The sequence below is a fragment of the Sminthopsis crassicaudata genome, chromosome 2, assembly GCF_048593235.1.
Source record: "Sminthopsis crassicaudata isolate SCR6 chromosome 2, ASM4859323v1, whole genome shotgun sequence".
Classification (NCBI taxonomy): Eukaryota; Metazoa; Chordata; class Mammalia; order Dasyuromorphia; family Dasyuridae; genus Sminthopsis; species Sminthopsis crassicaudata.
Window position 1 is genome coordinate 484,248,208 of NC_133618.1, and position 15,676 is coordinate 484,263,883.

A 15,676-nucleotide genomic window follows, 5' to 3' on the forward strand; every position below is an offset into this window, starting at 1 on the left:
TTTGGCAACAGGGCTTAAGTATTGGCCTGGAGCCTGTGACAGCCATCTGAGCCTGGCCTGAATAGGGCACACATGGTCGTTCACCACCAGGGGGACAGAGAGCTGGCTCACAGGGTAGAGAGAGGTGTTTTTTGTTACCCTGTTCAGTTTTCTGTGAGGTTTTATGGATATTAATATTCTCCACCCACCCACTCCATCCCTTCCCTTGGAAAACCATCGCTGTTGTCATTTTATTCTACACACACACACACACACACACACACACAAACACCCCCTCAATATTCTCTCACACACACACACACTCTCGCAATATTCTCTCTCACACACATATTTGCATATATTCTCTCTCTCTCTCTCTCTCTCTCTCTCTCTCTCTCTCTCTCACACACACACACACACACACACACACACACACACACACGTGCAGAAAACAAGATGTGCAGCTCAAAGCCCAGATTCAAACACCCAGACGCTAATTGAATGTATTCCCTTTATTGAACTGTACTAGTTATTGCAATCAGATTAAGTCACATTTAAAAAGCAGACCATCCAGTTGCACTGAAACCGATTATATTCATTACATAGTTTTAATCACTGTCCGGTGAACTGGCAAATCCAATCAAAGCATTAGTCTTTAATTAAAAAATTAAAAAGGAATATTCAGACGATAGCCAAGCAATCACATCACAATGCACAATTACCTAGGATTGCAATTTAAAAGGAGTTTAACAAAGCAACCAAAAAAAGAAAAAAAAAAAAAGAAAAAAAAGAAAAAAAGAAAACAGAAAAAAAGAAATTTAAAAAAAACAACAACAACAAAAAAAATCACACCTAACCTTTTTTTTTTCTTTTTCTTTTTTTTTTTTTTTCTTTTTTAGGAGGGGAAACTATTTAATATAATACAGGAAGCAACGAAGGACAACAGCACCAAAAAGCGATCTCTCTAACGCTAGAAACGTAGTCTGCCGCGGAAGCTCTCAAAGTATACTAGCTAAAGCGGGACAATAAAAAATACTGAGCATGGAATACTTTTAATCTCTTCCATTAATATTCATTTCCAGCTGCTTATAATAGCAGCGCCTCATGGCCAAATCATTAGAGTTTTACATCTGGGTTGCAAATGACACTTTGATTGGATGTAATGCTCAAATGGCCCTCCCCACTGTGTCTCCGTCAAGTCTTCTGCAGAGAGGAGTCCTGTAGTGCCAGAAGCTCACTGCGCGTGCTGGCTCAACGTGTGGTTCTGGAAACACGAGAAAAGGAGACACGCATGAGGGGCAGAATAATAGAAAGCATGTCCATACCCTCCTACTCAGTGCCATTTACGCGGAGCGCCGCATAAAAGCTTCTCAATTATTACCAAACAAAATGTAATAAAGGAAAAGGCCTCGTAAGTAAGGGCTGCCAATCCGGCGCCTTCGCTTTGTACTCGGAGATCTGTAATGCTGGCACAGACCTGGGCGCCTTCCCTCACGCTCTCTCTCCTTTCTGAGACCAGTCAAGTACGACCATCGCCACGTGAACACTCTGAGAGAAGGGGCAACGTCAGGGGAGGGAAGCGCCATTGAGAGGCCCCCCTTTCTCCTCCTTGGGAATTATCTTTGCTGTAACAATTAAGAGGAAAATAAATCTCTCATCACCTTGAGACCTCCCCGCCACAGTTCCCTCTTTATTCTCCCGGTTGCGGCTCCGAGGGCTGGCAGGGAGAGGCACCAGATTGCGCCCCGCACTTCTCAGTCCAAGAAACACTTCAGTGGTGGCAGCCGAGCTGTACCCACAGCACAGAAACCACTGACGTGTCCCCCCGAAGGAGAGGCTCGGGAGCGGCCTTGGGCTGGGGCTCTCTCCCGTCCGAGCGGGGCTCTGAGCAGCACCTGCCAGCCCGGAACCGCGAGCATTACGATCCGCCGTGCTGCTTTGTGCCAGAGGGAAATAAATCATGATGTAATTTAGGAGCCCGCAACCAAACAGTTTCTTCTTCCTGCGAGAGCGTTCCCACCTCCCCCAGGGCTCGGAGGGAGCACCATCGGGGCAGAGGCACATCTTCTCGCAGACCGTAACCAGAGCCTGTCCTGGGGCCAAAACCCAGAGCCTGGGCCCTAGGCTGGCCAGCGGCCTCAGAGAGGGCTCCACTCCCCAAGTCCACAAAATGAAAGGGAGGTCGGCTCCCTGCTCCCTCATTCGCAACACAATCACCCGCTTGGAGTCACCGAGTTCTTGGTAAAAAAAATTTATAAATATATATAGTATATATTATATATACATAATACACACTCTCATATATATACATTTACAAATAAAAATGCATATGTGTAAACATGAATATGAAATGCATATGAATGTAAACATGTAAGCAATCATCTGCTAAGCCCTTCCATTTTACCAGTGGGGAAACTGAGGCCTCAGGAAGGACAGCGACTTCCCTAAGATCCCGTGGCTGGTGAGCAGAAGACTCAGGATTCGAACTCGGGCCTTCTGACTGTGAGTCTCGTCCTCTTCCCATTAGTCCCCATCATAATTCCTTCTGAAAACATCCCGGTAAAGGTGACATACCCCACAGAACGAGACAGGAGAAAGAAGCAAAGCCCTCCAGGTCCGGAGGACTGCGCTGGGTTAGCACAATGGCATCTGTCTCATGATAACTGTCTCGTGGAAATAGTTAACGCATGAGTCTCCATTCATGGGCCAGGACGCTCCAGGTAGCCCTGACCCCATTTAAAGCCCAGGCAGTTTCCAGACCATGCAGCGCCACCGACTGACCACCAGGTGTCAGAAGTGGTGTTGAGTTCCTAAATCTTAAGTTCTCCGGCACAGGAAAACTCTATCGACAGTTTGATCATAGGAACATGGGAGCCTATTTACAAACGAGAAAACTGAAATCCAGGGAGCTTAAGGGACTTACCCAAGATGGCACTGGTAATAAGCACCTGCAGCTTTCAACCAGTTAGCAAGACTATAAAAAGAACTTAGTGCTTGTATCCATTTGTCTCTGTAAAAACTGACCACTCATGGTAGAATTTAATAAAATGTATGAGCAGGAAGGCATCTAAAGGACTTAGCACTCTATGAAATGAAGGGTCAGGGAAGAGAAGATGCCCTTGACTGATTGGTGGCAAAGCCAGGGTTCTCATGAATGGTTCGGGACTCTAGGAAATACTAGAATGGGTAGTCTTAAGTCCCAGCTCCAACTCAAGATCTGGGTTTCTCCATTTAAAAAATAAGAAGGCTGGATCTGATCATCTTCAGTGTCTTTTATAGTTCTAAATCCTTCGTTCTTCCCTTTGACTATATGCAACTTCCAAAAACTAACATGCAAAATAATCATTGTTCATGCTGGATGGGCTAAACTGGATAATTACTTAGGGGAAAGATATAAACGTGCCTTTTCAGTCTAGAGCCCAAACAACTTCTGAATGAACCAGAAGATTACAGAAGGACCTAGAACTCAATTCCCTTTTACACAATGGAAAAAACTTCCATTCCCTCTTTTGTGGGTGAGAAGAATTATCCAACAAGTCAGCTTGGACCTGTGACCAGCATTTCCAAACAAAGGGTGTCTGGGAAGGGGAGAAGGAGAACGGTGAGAAAAGGAAAAAAGTTACTGAATAGAATTATTATTGGTAAATAGATTGCTAGTCACGGTGACAAACTGCTGCAATATAGTTAAAATGCTTGACCTCCTTAGACAGGAAATGCACTGAGGGTGAGTTGTCTTGTTTGGGGAGGATGGGGGAAGGGGCACTGGGGAAAGAAAGGTAAAAAAATCCCCATCTCCCCTTGGTCTCCTTGTTCTCCAGCCTGTTTCTGGCTTGGTGAGATAATGACAACTCCAATCTCACGTCATTAGGATTCTATTTTTAGGTTGTGCTAAATACCAGTAATAAAAATAAAAATAATAATAACAATAAAGGCAAAGGCGCCCCCACCCACCACAGTGGGAATGAGGGCCACTCTCCATGCCAGGAAAGACCACCCTCATTTAGGTGGTGTCCTTCAGGAGATAATGCGCCATCAGCATACTCCACTGTTAGGGAACATGATTTCAAACCTGTGTGGCTCTGGCATTGATTGCAAGAGGCAGGTCAATAAAGGAATGATATGTGGCTCTAAATCTGATAATGAAGCTCTCCGAGGGAAGCCTCCCCCGCCCACAAGCACGCCCAGCCCACGCTGACGGAGATGGCGGATGCAGCGGCGCCCTTCTGGGCAAACAGGAGCACCAAAGTGACCTCACCATTGCCCCTCTCTTCCCCTTTCCAGCCCAATCAACACCTACACTGCAGCTCAGTCCTGCCTCCATACCTTCGCCTGAGCCGTTCCCTTTGCCTTCTTTGTCTATCTGAAGGCTACCCGTCCTTCAAGGTCTGGCTCAAGCCTTTATTCACCACTCCGCCCACAGAGGCAGGGAGATCTGCTCTCTTCCTCTGAACTCCAGCGGCACCGCATGCTCCCTAAGAGAACGCACCACGCCATTGTCTGCTCTCGTATTCTCAGGGGACCTAAGGAAGGGCTGGGCACAGAGGAGACACCCAATAAGTGCCTTACCTGCAGTGAGTGAACTCCCCAGGCTAGGGCAAGAGTGAGCAGTCCGGGACATATTTTTCTGGCAGAAGAGCTTAGAAAAGTCATCCTTCCTCACAAGAGACACAATAAAACCCACCCATAGAGCTAGTTATGGCCAGTCCCAGATAATGTCTTTCCTGAAAGCATGGGCTTTTCAGCCACAGCGCTTCAGGGAACCAGGATTGCAGAAGTGCTTAGCACAAGGCCCCATGACCATACGGACAGTCTCGGAGAGTTACTGTGGTTGAAACAATTCCCCCACACGGTCCCCAACCTCGTCATGAACCTCTTCACACTTTGAAAGAGTCTGTCACCCAGCCTGCAGTGGGATGGATGCTTTCCAGTTTGGTAAGAGCTGCCAGAGAGTACGCCACACCAGTTGGGCCTCTGCAAACCCTGTATCACCTCCACTCCCCAAGCAGGCACTGGAGTTGAGACTGAGTGAAGGCAGGGCTCTCCATCCATCCATCCATCCAATTATCTATCTCTATGTATGCATGCATGTGTGTGGATATGCACGCACACACTTGTGTGTATGGGTTAGAAGCATATGTACATGTATACACACACACACACACACACACACACTCACTCAGAGACTTGGAACAGGACAGAGGTTGCTGAATTTAACCCCTCAAATTTTACAGAACAAAAAGATGAAATGCAAAGTGGGGAAGAAGTAACTGACAAAGCCAAGATTTAAACTCTCATCCTCAGAATCCAAAGATAGCTGACAAATTTCATCATGCAATTAAATTTCTCACTACAAACAGATATGGTTTGTATCTTTTTAATAATTGCTATTTCACAGAAGACAGTAGTAAGCTTAAAGCAGCATTTCTTAGGTCCTTTTCGATATCCCGATTTCATGAAATTACTAAAAAGGAAATGATCTGTTTCCTTTTATATTAGTGCTTTAAAAAAAAAAAAAAAAAAAAAAGCTCTGGTTTCCCTGATTATAGAGAACTCCCAAAATAAAAATTTCCTCTACCAATGCAAATCCCAACACATTTTACAATTTATTGTTCAGGGCACTGAGAGGTTAGCTGAGTAACTGGCCCAGGGGTTGTATATCCAGGATGTAACAGGATTGAACCTAAATCTTCTGAATTCCTCTCAGACACAGAGAAATTCAGAAACAGAATGAGATGTAGAGAAGAGGGAGGGAATGAGGGAGGGAGGGAGGGAGGGGGGGGGGGGAAGGAGAGGAAGGAGGGAGAAAAGGAAAGAGAAGGGGGAATGAGGGAGATAGAAGAAGAGAGAAAGGGGGAGGGAGAGAGAGAAAAAGACAGAGAGACAGGGAGGGAGAGACAGATTCAAGCAGACAGGGGAATGGGAGGGATGGAGATCAATGATGTAGGAATAGCTTCCTGGAAAAGTGCCAATACCACTAGACCATCCTACCTGATCTGAGTTTGGACAATAGATGGATGGTCTCTTGAGGCCCTTTCAGAGTTAGATTAATCATCAAATCCAACACGTTCATTTTACAGATGGAGAAATTGAGGCCTTGAGAAAGAAAAATGGCTAAACTGGAATTTCATGCTTAGTTCTCTTCCTATAAATTCATAGCCTGGAAGCCTCCATGGTTTTGGACACAGAGGCCCTGGATCCAAATTCCGCATCAGATACTTATGACATACATGACCTAAGACAAGCCTCTTAAACAAGCAGCTTGGACTACACATCTGAAGAAAAGAGAACAAAGGTGAACAGAGGCCTCTTGTAAACTGGAAGCTCTTGCCCGAGGTCAGTGTACAAGATTCAGAAAGACAGGGAAAGAGCAGAAAGGAACCCTAAATTCTATTTACATTTGCTCCTAGATGAGATCCTGGGGCCAAGGGCACTAAGTGAGAAACAAAGAGAAGGGAAAGACAGTCTTTGTTCTCATGGGGCTCCAAGGCTAACTGGAGGAACAAGATGTACCCACAGAAGGAATATTTTAAAAACACAATGAAACAGTCAGTGTGACTTTCATGTCAAAATTAGTGGGAGAGACCCTGAGAGTCCTCCAAATAAGTGCAGAACCATCTTTGCTCAAACTTAACAAGGCAAGAAAAGACCTGCCAGGCAGCTCAGAGCTGGCATCAGGGTGGGAGTGGGGGTGGAGGGACACAAAGTGTCCCTTGTCGTCCGGGCCTCCCAATTACCCAAACACCTGTGCTAAGTAACTCCATGCTGATCGGCTGAAAATTCACACAGTTCAATAACCCTAAAAGAAGCTGCAGCTCCTTCCCCCCATGGTTTTGAGCTGCAGTAGGAGGGATAGAGAGGAACTTAATCAAACCTTCTTAAAGGGCTCCTTCCACCCGGCATGGTTCTCACAAGGGCATTTTGGCTTAAAGTCTACTTCTCTGTTTACGCCCATGCTATATTTAGGCTTTCAGAGAAGGAGGAAAATCGGTTTTTAAAGATGCTACCAACACCGAAACCGAACACTTCCCGGCCTCATAAAGGCCCCGGAGGGGAAAAGGGAGGTGGCAATGGATGAAGGCCCGCTCCGAGGCTGGCACTCATGCTAGGGCTCTCCCTGCCTGCCAGCAAGTCACAGGTGTACGACAGAGGAGCAGGTGAATAAAATAAAACGGCAAAGGTGGGGAGGGGAAGGGGGGGCAGGAAGATGGTTTCAGGCCATAATCCATCCGCTCTATAGTGTAATTGCGCATCTGCTACGAATCGAGGTATTTGGTACAAGCCTGTTCTGGAGACAGACTGCCTAGGAAAGCATGCTCATGCACCCCAGGACCATATGTTAGAGATGGGTGAAGGGGAGGCAAGGGAGGCTGGCAGACCACTCTGGATGCCAACAGAAGCCATGAGCATCCTAGGGAGGCAAGACCCCATCTGGGATTGAGAGAAGAGCCCAAGAAATTGCTCTTTTCCCCCCCTCTGCAGCCAAGATAAGAGGAGCCACTCTGTTGTTCATTTGCTCAAAATACTTTCTAAGTCCTCTACTCTGTACTGAAAACTGAGGGGATAAAAAGATAAATACAGGATGGCTCCTACCAGGAAGGAGCTCACAAGCTAGTAGATGGATTCTCTTCCCCTAGAACAACCTAGACGCTTAAAGCCAGAGAGGTGGTGGGATGAGGTGGCCCAATTTAATGGTCAGCTCTTTCAAGAAGTCCTCCCTGATTAACCTATCCACTCAAGGAGATCTCCACACATATCTTAATTACCTACTACCTCTGAATTCTTCTAGAGGTTTTATTTTGTTTAGATATGTTTTCCTTATTCTTATACTTAAAACTAGGTGGTACAGTGGACTGAGCACCAGGCTTAGCATCAGGAAGATCTGAGTTCAAATGTGACCTGAAACACTTATGTAACCCTGGGCAATTCACCTAAACCCTGTTTGCCTCAGTTCCTCAACTGTAAAATGGGGGTATATGGGAAAAGGAAAGCATTTCAATATCTTTGCCAAAATATTGTCCATAGGGTCATGTAGAGTCAAACAGGAGTGAATGACTGAACAAGAATAAAGTATAAACTCCCTGAAATCAAAGATCCTCTCCCATGATGCTTAATAAATATTAGTTTAGTGAGAGTATATTAAAGAAGACTGGGGTTATATTAACAGCAATAATAAAAATTAATAATTCTCTAAGGTACTGTAACAGAAGAGCATTGGACTAGATAATATCTAACATTCCTTCCAATCCTAAATTCATGATCCGAGAGTCCCCTTCCACAGAAGCACCAGCTCCCCTTTTCTGAGTCTATTTCACTTCTAGTCTATATGATTCTTTTACTGTTTCTTAGGTAATTAGCCTCTTTTCCTATTCCCAGGTACAAAAGGAAGTGCCTTGAAGCCAAAGCTGGGTATCCTACTACTCAAATCTCCTCCACAGGGCTGAGCACAAGGAAGAGGATGGAGGCATGCCCGGCTGACTGACTTCTTCCCAGCCCCTCCTTGTAGATAACAGAGATTTTACAAGGTGGTTCCAAGAACCACATAAGCACAGGGGGAAGTTGCAAATGCTTGGGGAGGGAGGGAGGTTGCTCGAATGTCTCTCTGATGAGGTGACAATGATGACAATGTCCATTAATCACTATATATTTTTTTTCTCTCTCCAAAGACTATCCCACCAACTTGTTAAAAACACGCTTGAGAATTTCCTCCCTCACATTTTGGCTTCTTCTCTAGAATCTCCTGACGTTACTCTCCACCTTTGCTGTTTTCATATCCCAACCAATATTCCAAGCACATTCACTATTTCCTTCTTCCTGATACAATATCAGGGAGGAACATTTCAAAATGGATGGTCACAAAGTGGTCCCTACAGGGAAGATAGGAATGGGAAGGGGGAGAAAGAGATTAAGAATTATGAGATCATAAATTTAGAGCTGAAATGGAACTTCCTGTCGTTCGATAGTTTCAGTCATATCTGTGTTTTTATGTCCCCCATTTGGAGTTTTCTTAACAAAGATACCAGAGTAGTTTGTTATTTCCTTCTCCAGATCATTTTACAGATAAGGAGACAGAGGCAAACAGGGTTTAGTGACTTGCCCAAGGTCACACAGCTATTAAGTGTTTGAGGTCAAATTTGGACTCAGATCTTCCTGACTCCAGGCCCAGAGTTCTACCCTGTGTGGTTCTGGAAGGGAACTTATAAGTGATCTAAACCTACCATCTCATTTTACTAGATGAGAAAACTGAAGCCTAGAAAAATTAAATGAGTTGTAGAAATTTTATGTAGCTATGACAGGTAGTTCTCTCACTCCAAATTTATTGTTCTTTTTATTGAACCACCTTGCCTCAACCTGAAAAGACTGCTCCCCTAAAGGTGCTTCCTGGGCTAAAAGGTATAAGAGGAGCTGAATTGTCACCAGAACAAAGTATCAAGGCTCGAAGTATATCAGTACATCTTGCAATATTGCATATATATATATATATATATATATATATATATATATATATATATATATATATATATATATATATATATATATATATATATATATATATATGTGTGTGTGTGTGTGTGTATATATATATGTATGTATACACACACACACATACATACATATATATATATATATATATATATATATATATATATATATATATATATATATATATATATGTGATGACATCACATCCAAACACTCACTAGTCCTAAATCACTGTGCTTGCCCCACAAAGGTAGTACACCTCTTCTTCCAGCTAAACATAAACTCCTCCTAGGCAGGAAACCTTATTTACTTTGTATCGTTCAGAAATGCTAACATGCTAACACCTAGCAAAGTGTAAGATATACAGTAGCAGCTAAATACATATTATTTTGATGACTGTGGTCTTAAAAAAAAACCTGCCAGACATTCTTTCTTCCTTGATAAGACAGAAATGAAGTCAAAAGACTCAGATTCAGATCTTGACTCCAACACTTACCTAGCTCTATGACCAAATCATAGGAATATAGGATATCAAGCTGTAAATTATCTTAAGGATCACCTAGTCTAAACTTTGCATTTTAATATGCAAAAACTAGGGTCCCAATAAAGAAAATACTCTTTTCACAATATGGTATAACTTTGTCTTTATTTCCTCACCTGTAGAGATAATAATACATATATTACTCAACTCACAAACTTGTGAGGAAGGCATATTATAAACTATAAAGGACTGTATGAAAATAGATAATACTTTAAAATTTGCAAAACATTTTACATATATTATTATCTAATCTGAGCCTCACAACAAGCTTGTGCTACTATTATTATTTTCATTTTACATGAGGAAATTGAGGCAAAAAGGTTAAATGACTTGCCAAGTATCACAGATCTCAGTGTATGAGACAGGATCTAATTCTCAATCAGACACTTACTCCATTCTTCTAAAAGCAACCTATGTATAAAAGAGTAATCATCATAGTCACAGTTTTATTTCAAGGAAAGGCAAAGTTCTACTTCTGTCCTTTGCCCCTCCCTCTTTATTTCTATCTACATGGGCCATCTAGTTCCATTGAGTTTGTGAATTCTACCTCCATCATAAAGATCAGTTTGGTTTTCTTTTTTAAATCAGCTTGACTTTAAAAAAGAGATTACTTTGGGTAACTATATGGGCTGGGCCCCAGCTCAAGCCAATAGAAGATTATTATTTCCTATGGGAGCCAAGGGGGAAGCATGAAACATCAATTAGTACCAGGTTAGCCCTAAGCTGTGATTAGGGATGACCAAAAGGGGAGATGCTATAAGAAGAAACCAAGAAAATCATACAAAAAGAAGATAAATGGGATATCCCAACCATTATCTTTGCTTCTCTCTTTCTCTTCATTTTCTCTCTCCTTCCCTTTCCCCCCCTCTTTTCTTCCTTCTTCTCCCTCCTTATTCTATGAGTAGCTTTGCTCCCCTTTCTGCTACATGGTGCTGAGGAAAAAAAATTCACCTGTGCCCCCCCTCCCCTTGTCATTTGTGTGGGCTTATTTTTAGAACAGTTTGACAATCGTCCAAGGGTCTAAGACGAACAGATGGCCTGTCTTAAAGCTTCATATGTTCACTAGTTTGCACTTCTGACAAACAGTAAACGTACTCGAGAGCGTGCTATAAACAGGGCTGAATGAATACTCAGAACACAATTTAGTTAATACACTTCATTAAAACTGAGAGTGATATCCATGGCTCCCTCTAAAAGCCAGGTGACATCCCTCCTCCCTACCAGGGCAGCAACACTAAGCTGGCATATCTGGGGTTCCAATTACTTTCTTCTCTTCACTCCTCATTCCCTACCCCTAAAAGCACAGACTGTGTTTATCTAGTTTTGTCAGTCTCACCTATCACTGAAGAGTTGGTTTGTGGGGCGGTTGTTGTCACCCCCCCACTCACCACTCTCAAAACAACAGCCCATCAAATTATCATGAAGCTCATCAAAATGATGTCAAGACCAGCCTCCATTTGCCTTGGAAGAATCCCTGAAAATAGCTTGCCCAGGCAGTGGGGGAAACAGTGTCTCCTTTACATGAAGGGGAAAGCCTGTGTGAGGTTTTTCTCTTCACCTCCCAGACAACAAGCTAGGCTGTTGTCTGCCACTCTGGATCAGCAGGAAGTGAGTGTCACACCATGCTTGGCCAGGGAATCTGTCTTGTGTGAGTGACTCAATTAAATTTGGAACTCCCGAGCTTTTAGGAATCTCTATTTTGAGGAATGTCACTTGTAAAGAGAAGGAAAAGGAAAAGAGATATGACAGCACAAGGGTGGAGAATTCAGTGTATGGGAAGTACACTGGTCATATATTCTTTCACCTCCTCCACAAGGCTATCAGCAAGCCTAACGCCAGACCAGCAGTCCTCATCCTAGTTCTACCATGAACTAGCTGCATCATCTTGACCAAGAAACATAATGACTTCTCTCTCATTGGAGGTACCACTGGTGGTATGCTGTATTACTTGTCAAGATAGAGCATGAGGATCAAGGACCAATCCATCAATAACACTGAGGAACAACAGAATATAAGCTTCTTGTCGGAAAGGAGGGCTTCACGTTGTATCCCTAGCATCAAGTTTAATGCAGTTTTTAAAACTATAGTTCCCAACCCCAATGGGGGAGAGGGTCTTATAACAATATGGGAATCATAGAATTATAATTTATTATCTGTAAATGCTTGATTTGTATACCTATTTTATAAACCTATATACTTGGGATCATATAAAAATTTTCTCTGGCAAAAAGTTTTAAAAGTTTTAAATAGAATAGAAAATAAAAAAAGTTTTAAAAGTCCTGTAGTACAGTGTCAGGCTCATATTTTAAAATGTTTGTTGAGTGACTGGTTGGTGGATCGATTAGGTTTGCAAGGTAGACTTTTCTGAGTGGCTTCCAAAGACTTTCCTCCCCCTAGTTCCATTTAGGAGTCATTCCCCTGAAAATGGGTCAGGGGGAACCATCCTCTAGTCAAAAGAACACTATTTTAAATTTCTTGCAATCTACTGAGCCTGAGTCAGACTAGCAAACTTTTATTAGTTTCCCATTCAAGCTAGACAGAGGGAATATTCCCATCAAGAGTTTAAGAAAGGCATCATGGTAAAATGAAAAGAGTAATGGAAAAGAAAATGTGAGTCCATATCTCGCTTCTGCCATACCACCTGTGTGACCTTGGGAAAGCTATTTAACCTCCAAAGGATGAAGTGAGACTACATGGTGTCTGAGGTTCCTTCCAGCTCTAATGCTATTTATGATGCTATGAATTGCCTCTCTCAGAAGCACCTTCCCTTTTCTAAGTCCAGAATCCATGGGCCTGAGTTAGAGAAGGTCCAAAGCTGGCCTATCTATTGAATGGGAAATATCTCATTCAGCTGGTCAGTATCCTCCCCATAAAAACACTAAATAAAATGTTGTTGTGAAAGGAAAAAAAGTGGAACAAAGCCCAGGGGAGCCATGGTTCCCTACCGTGGTGCTTTGGAAATAAGACCCACCAGAGAATATATTATTAAGAGAGAACCGAAGTCTTCTATTAGAGAACCTACCCCGTAAACACACTCCAATTCACATAGTCACCCAACAAAACAAGGCAACTAATAATAGCCACCCTGGGGGAGCTAAGGCTCGGGAGAATTATACTCTAAAATGCAAATGTCCCCACATCAGTATGTTTCCTAGCCCATGCCAAGAAGCAGAGGAAATAAAGGAAAGATGTTCTGTAACAGCAGCCTTGTAAAAGGAAGGCAGGGAACGAAACGGTTATCGCCACAATCAAATACAATAATGAAGTGGACACCGCCTCTTGCCTCCTCTCCAACACCGCCATCATTTCCTTAGGATTGCATCCTGGGTGAATGCTACTATTGTTTTTCCAAAGAGTAGAAAAGTATCTCTTTGATCTTATCCTAGACAGGAATCCTAACTAGAAATTCTTTCATCTAGGGCAAAAACAGTTGTACATTGTTGATGGTGGAGAAGAGTTCGTGTGGGGGTAGTTTGGGGGGGTTAACTATTAGTTTTTCTTTTGGATTGAGGAGTGAGAGAGCAGCCAGATCCTACATGAAAAGCATCTCAAGTCAGGGTGACCCAACCCCCAGATGGCTAGGCCCACATCCCCATAGAGATGAATCCCTAGCAGTTGCAGACAACAGCAGGAAAAGATAAGAGAGCAGGGTCTCATTGTTTCTGTTGGATTTGCACAGGGCTGACTACAGGAAGACCGTGACACAGAAAAATCTTACCACTTCCTTGCAGAGAAGTTTATTTTCCTGTTTCATCCTGGGATACTGGCACTTGGGGTAATGGCCCAGTCATCAAGCCCTAAACACAATGGAACCTGGCTCCGTTACTAACTAGCTGTGGGCCTTGAACAAGTAAGTAGTAGAATGGGCTGCCTCAGAATGAGGTAAGTTACCCATCAATGGAGGTGATCAGGTGGATCAAAGGACAATACTTCAGAGAGGTCCTAAGTGGGAATGCTTAACTGGATACAGCTTAAATTAGATGACCTTTGAGCTCTTTCTGAGGATCTGTCATTTTAAAATCACCAAAATTGTCATTAATAACACCAACCGCCAACCTATAAAACATAATTAATATTTACACAGAACTTGAAGGTTTGTAAAGTCCTTTACATATAATCTCAGTGGATGCCCAAAATTTATTATTATTCCCATTTTATAGATGAGGAAACTAAGGCTCTGAGAGAGTGTGGCTACCCTATGATCCCCACAGCTAGTAACTGTCCAAGTCTCAAATTCCAACCAGTACACTATAGTGTGTCAACTTCACAACGGGCTTGCTGTGAGAATCACCTGAATAATAGATGTGAAAGCAAGTTGAAAAGGAAAGTGTTGTATCCATGTGAGGAATTATTATTATTGGCAGGGAGCTGCCTGGGCTGTTATACTCAGAAATTCTATCATTGAGGACTGACTGCCTTATGCATAGACAGAATAGGTGGCTGCCCACCACAGCATGATGAATGGCACTGGGAATTCTCCCCTTCCTAAAAAACCTTGCTTCCCATTGATTGACACATTAATTTAAGTTCCTATTAATAAAGTTACTCCTTAAGGGTCTTTTAAAAGAATTATATACATTTTGATTGGATTAAGGCAGTCTGTCATCTGGAAGGAGTAAACTATACTTGCTGTCTCTATGTATCAGTTTCCCCAGCTATGAAAAAGAGGGAGTTGAATTAGATGACCTTCCTTCAGGTCCCTTACAACTCTAATAACTTATAAAACACTATCAGATTCTAAGAGGAATGTATGAGCTGGGATTAGTTTATCTGATTCGGTCTTCAACATCCATTGTCACACAGTGAGAACAGAGCTTGGCAGGAGAAAGGAAAGGTAAGATCAGACAGAGAGTTATCTGGGGCAAGCCAGGTGGGACCCTCAGTGGGGAACCTCAGAAGACAGCAGTGGGCACTTGGAGTAGGGGAATGGCTAGGTAGGAGGGAAGTGGGAAAAGAAAAGTCAACTTCACAGTTGTGTTGCGGGTTCGATGTTGCTTCACAATGGGCAGAGAGTTGCCCTTGGCAAAAATCACTGCCCATCAACTCTTCCCCACTCTCCGGGGTAGCTATTCAGCTCTCAGGGCTGCTTTCAGCAAATGTAAGGGGAACCAAAGAGCAGGGTAGGGCCAGCTCATTTTTCCCTCAGTGCTTAATGTATCCTCCAAACTCGTTATGTCAAACTCAGACTTAAAGACAAAAAAAGCAAAGCACGGGATCTCTTTCATTTGCCATTATGGAAAGCTTGGGCTGGCATCTTCCCTCAGCCCAAAAACAGATGGATATACCAGGGTCTAGTTCTTGTCTCTGCTTCACCATGTGTGAAATGGGCCACAGACTCCTTTTCCCATGCTCTCTCTCTCCATAACCATCACTACAAATGGCTTTTTCCCAGAGACCCCTTAATAAGGCAATACCCTCCAACATCACAAATGGAGAAACTGTAAGCCACAAAGGAGGGAGGTATCTGACAATAAACTCAGGAAATATAAGCCATTGAGTAGGAAGGGTGTTTAATGTCTTTATTACCCCCTTTTAATTAGCAGGTTTCCAGATATACAGGTTAATGCAAGTCAGTAAAATCTAAGACTTATTATGGGCAAGACATTATATATGTGTTAGAGATGTAAAAATGAAAAACAACGCAGTCCCTGCCTTCAAGGATCTTATAGTCTAATA

The 15,676-nt window shown here is 43.0% G+C and overlaps 1 protein-coding gene across 7 annotated transcripts in view; it reads right to left on the reverse strand.

Annotated features, from left to right (window-relative positions):
* Positions 1–476: 476 nt before the first annotated feature.
* The window catches only part of ZNF423 (zinc finger protein 423), a 403,307-nt gene continuing 388,107 nt past the window's right edge, over positions 477–15,676 (reverse strand). For all 7 annotated transcript variants that reach the window (XM_074293331.1, XM_074293332.1, XM_074293334.1 and 4 more), the window contains one exon: positions 477–1,243. In XM_074293331.1, coding sequence (XP_074149432.1) covers positions 1,214–1,243 — 30 coding nt within the window. In that variant the 3' untranslated portion in view covers positions 477–1,213. The remainder of the gene's footprint in view (positions 1,244–15,676) is intronic.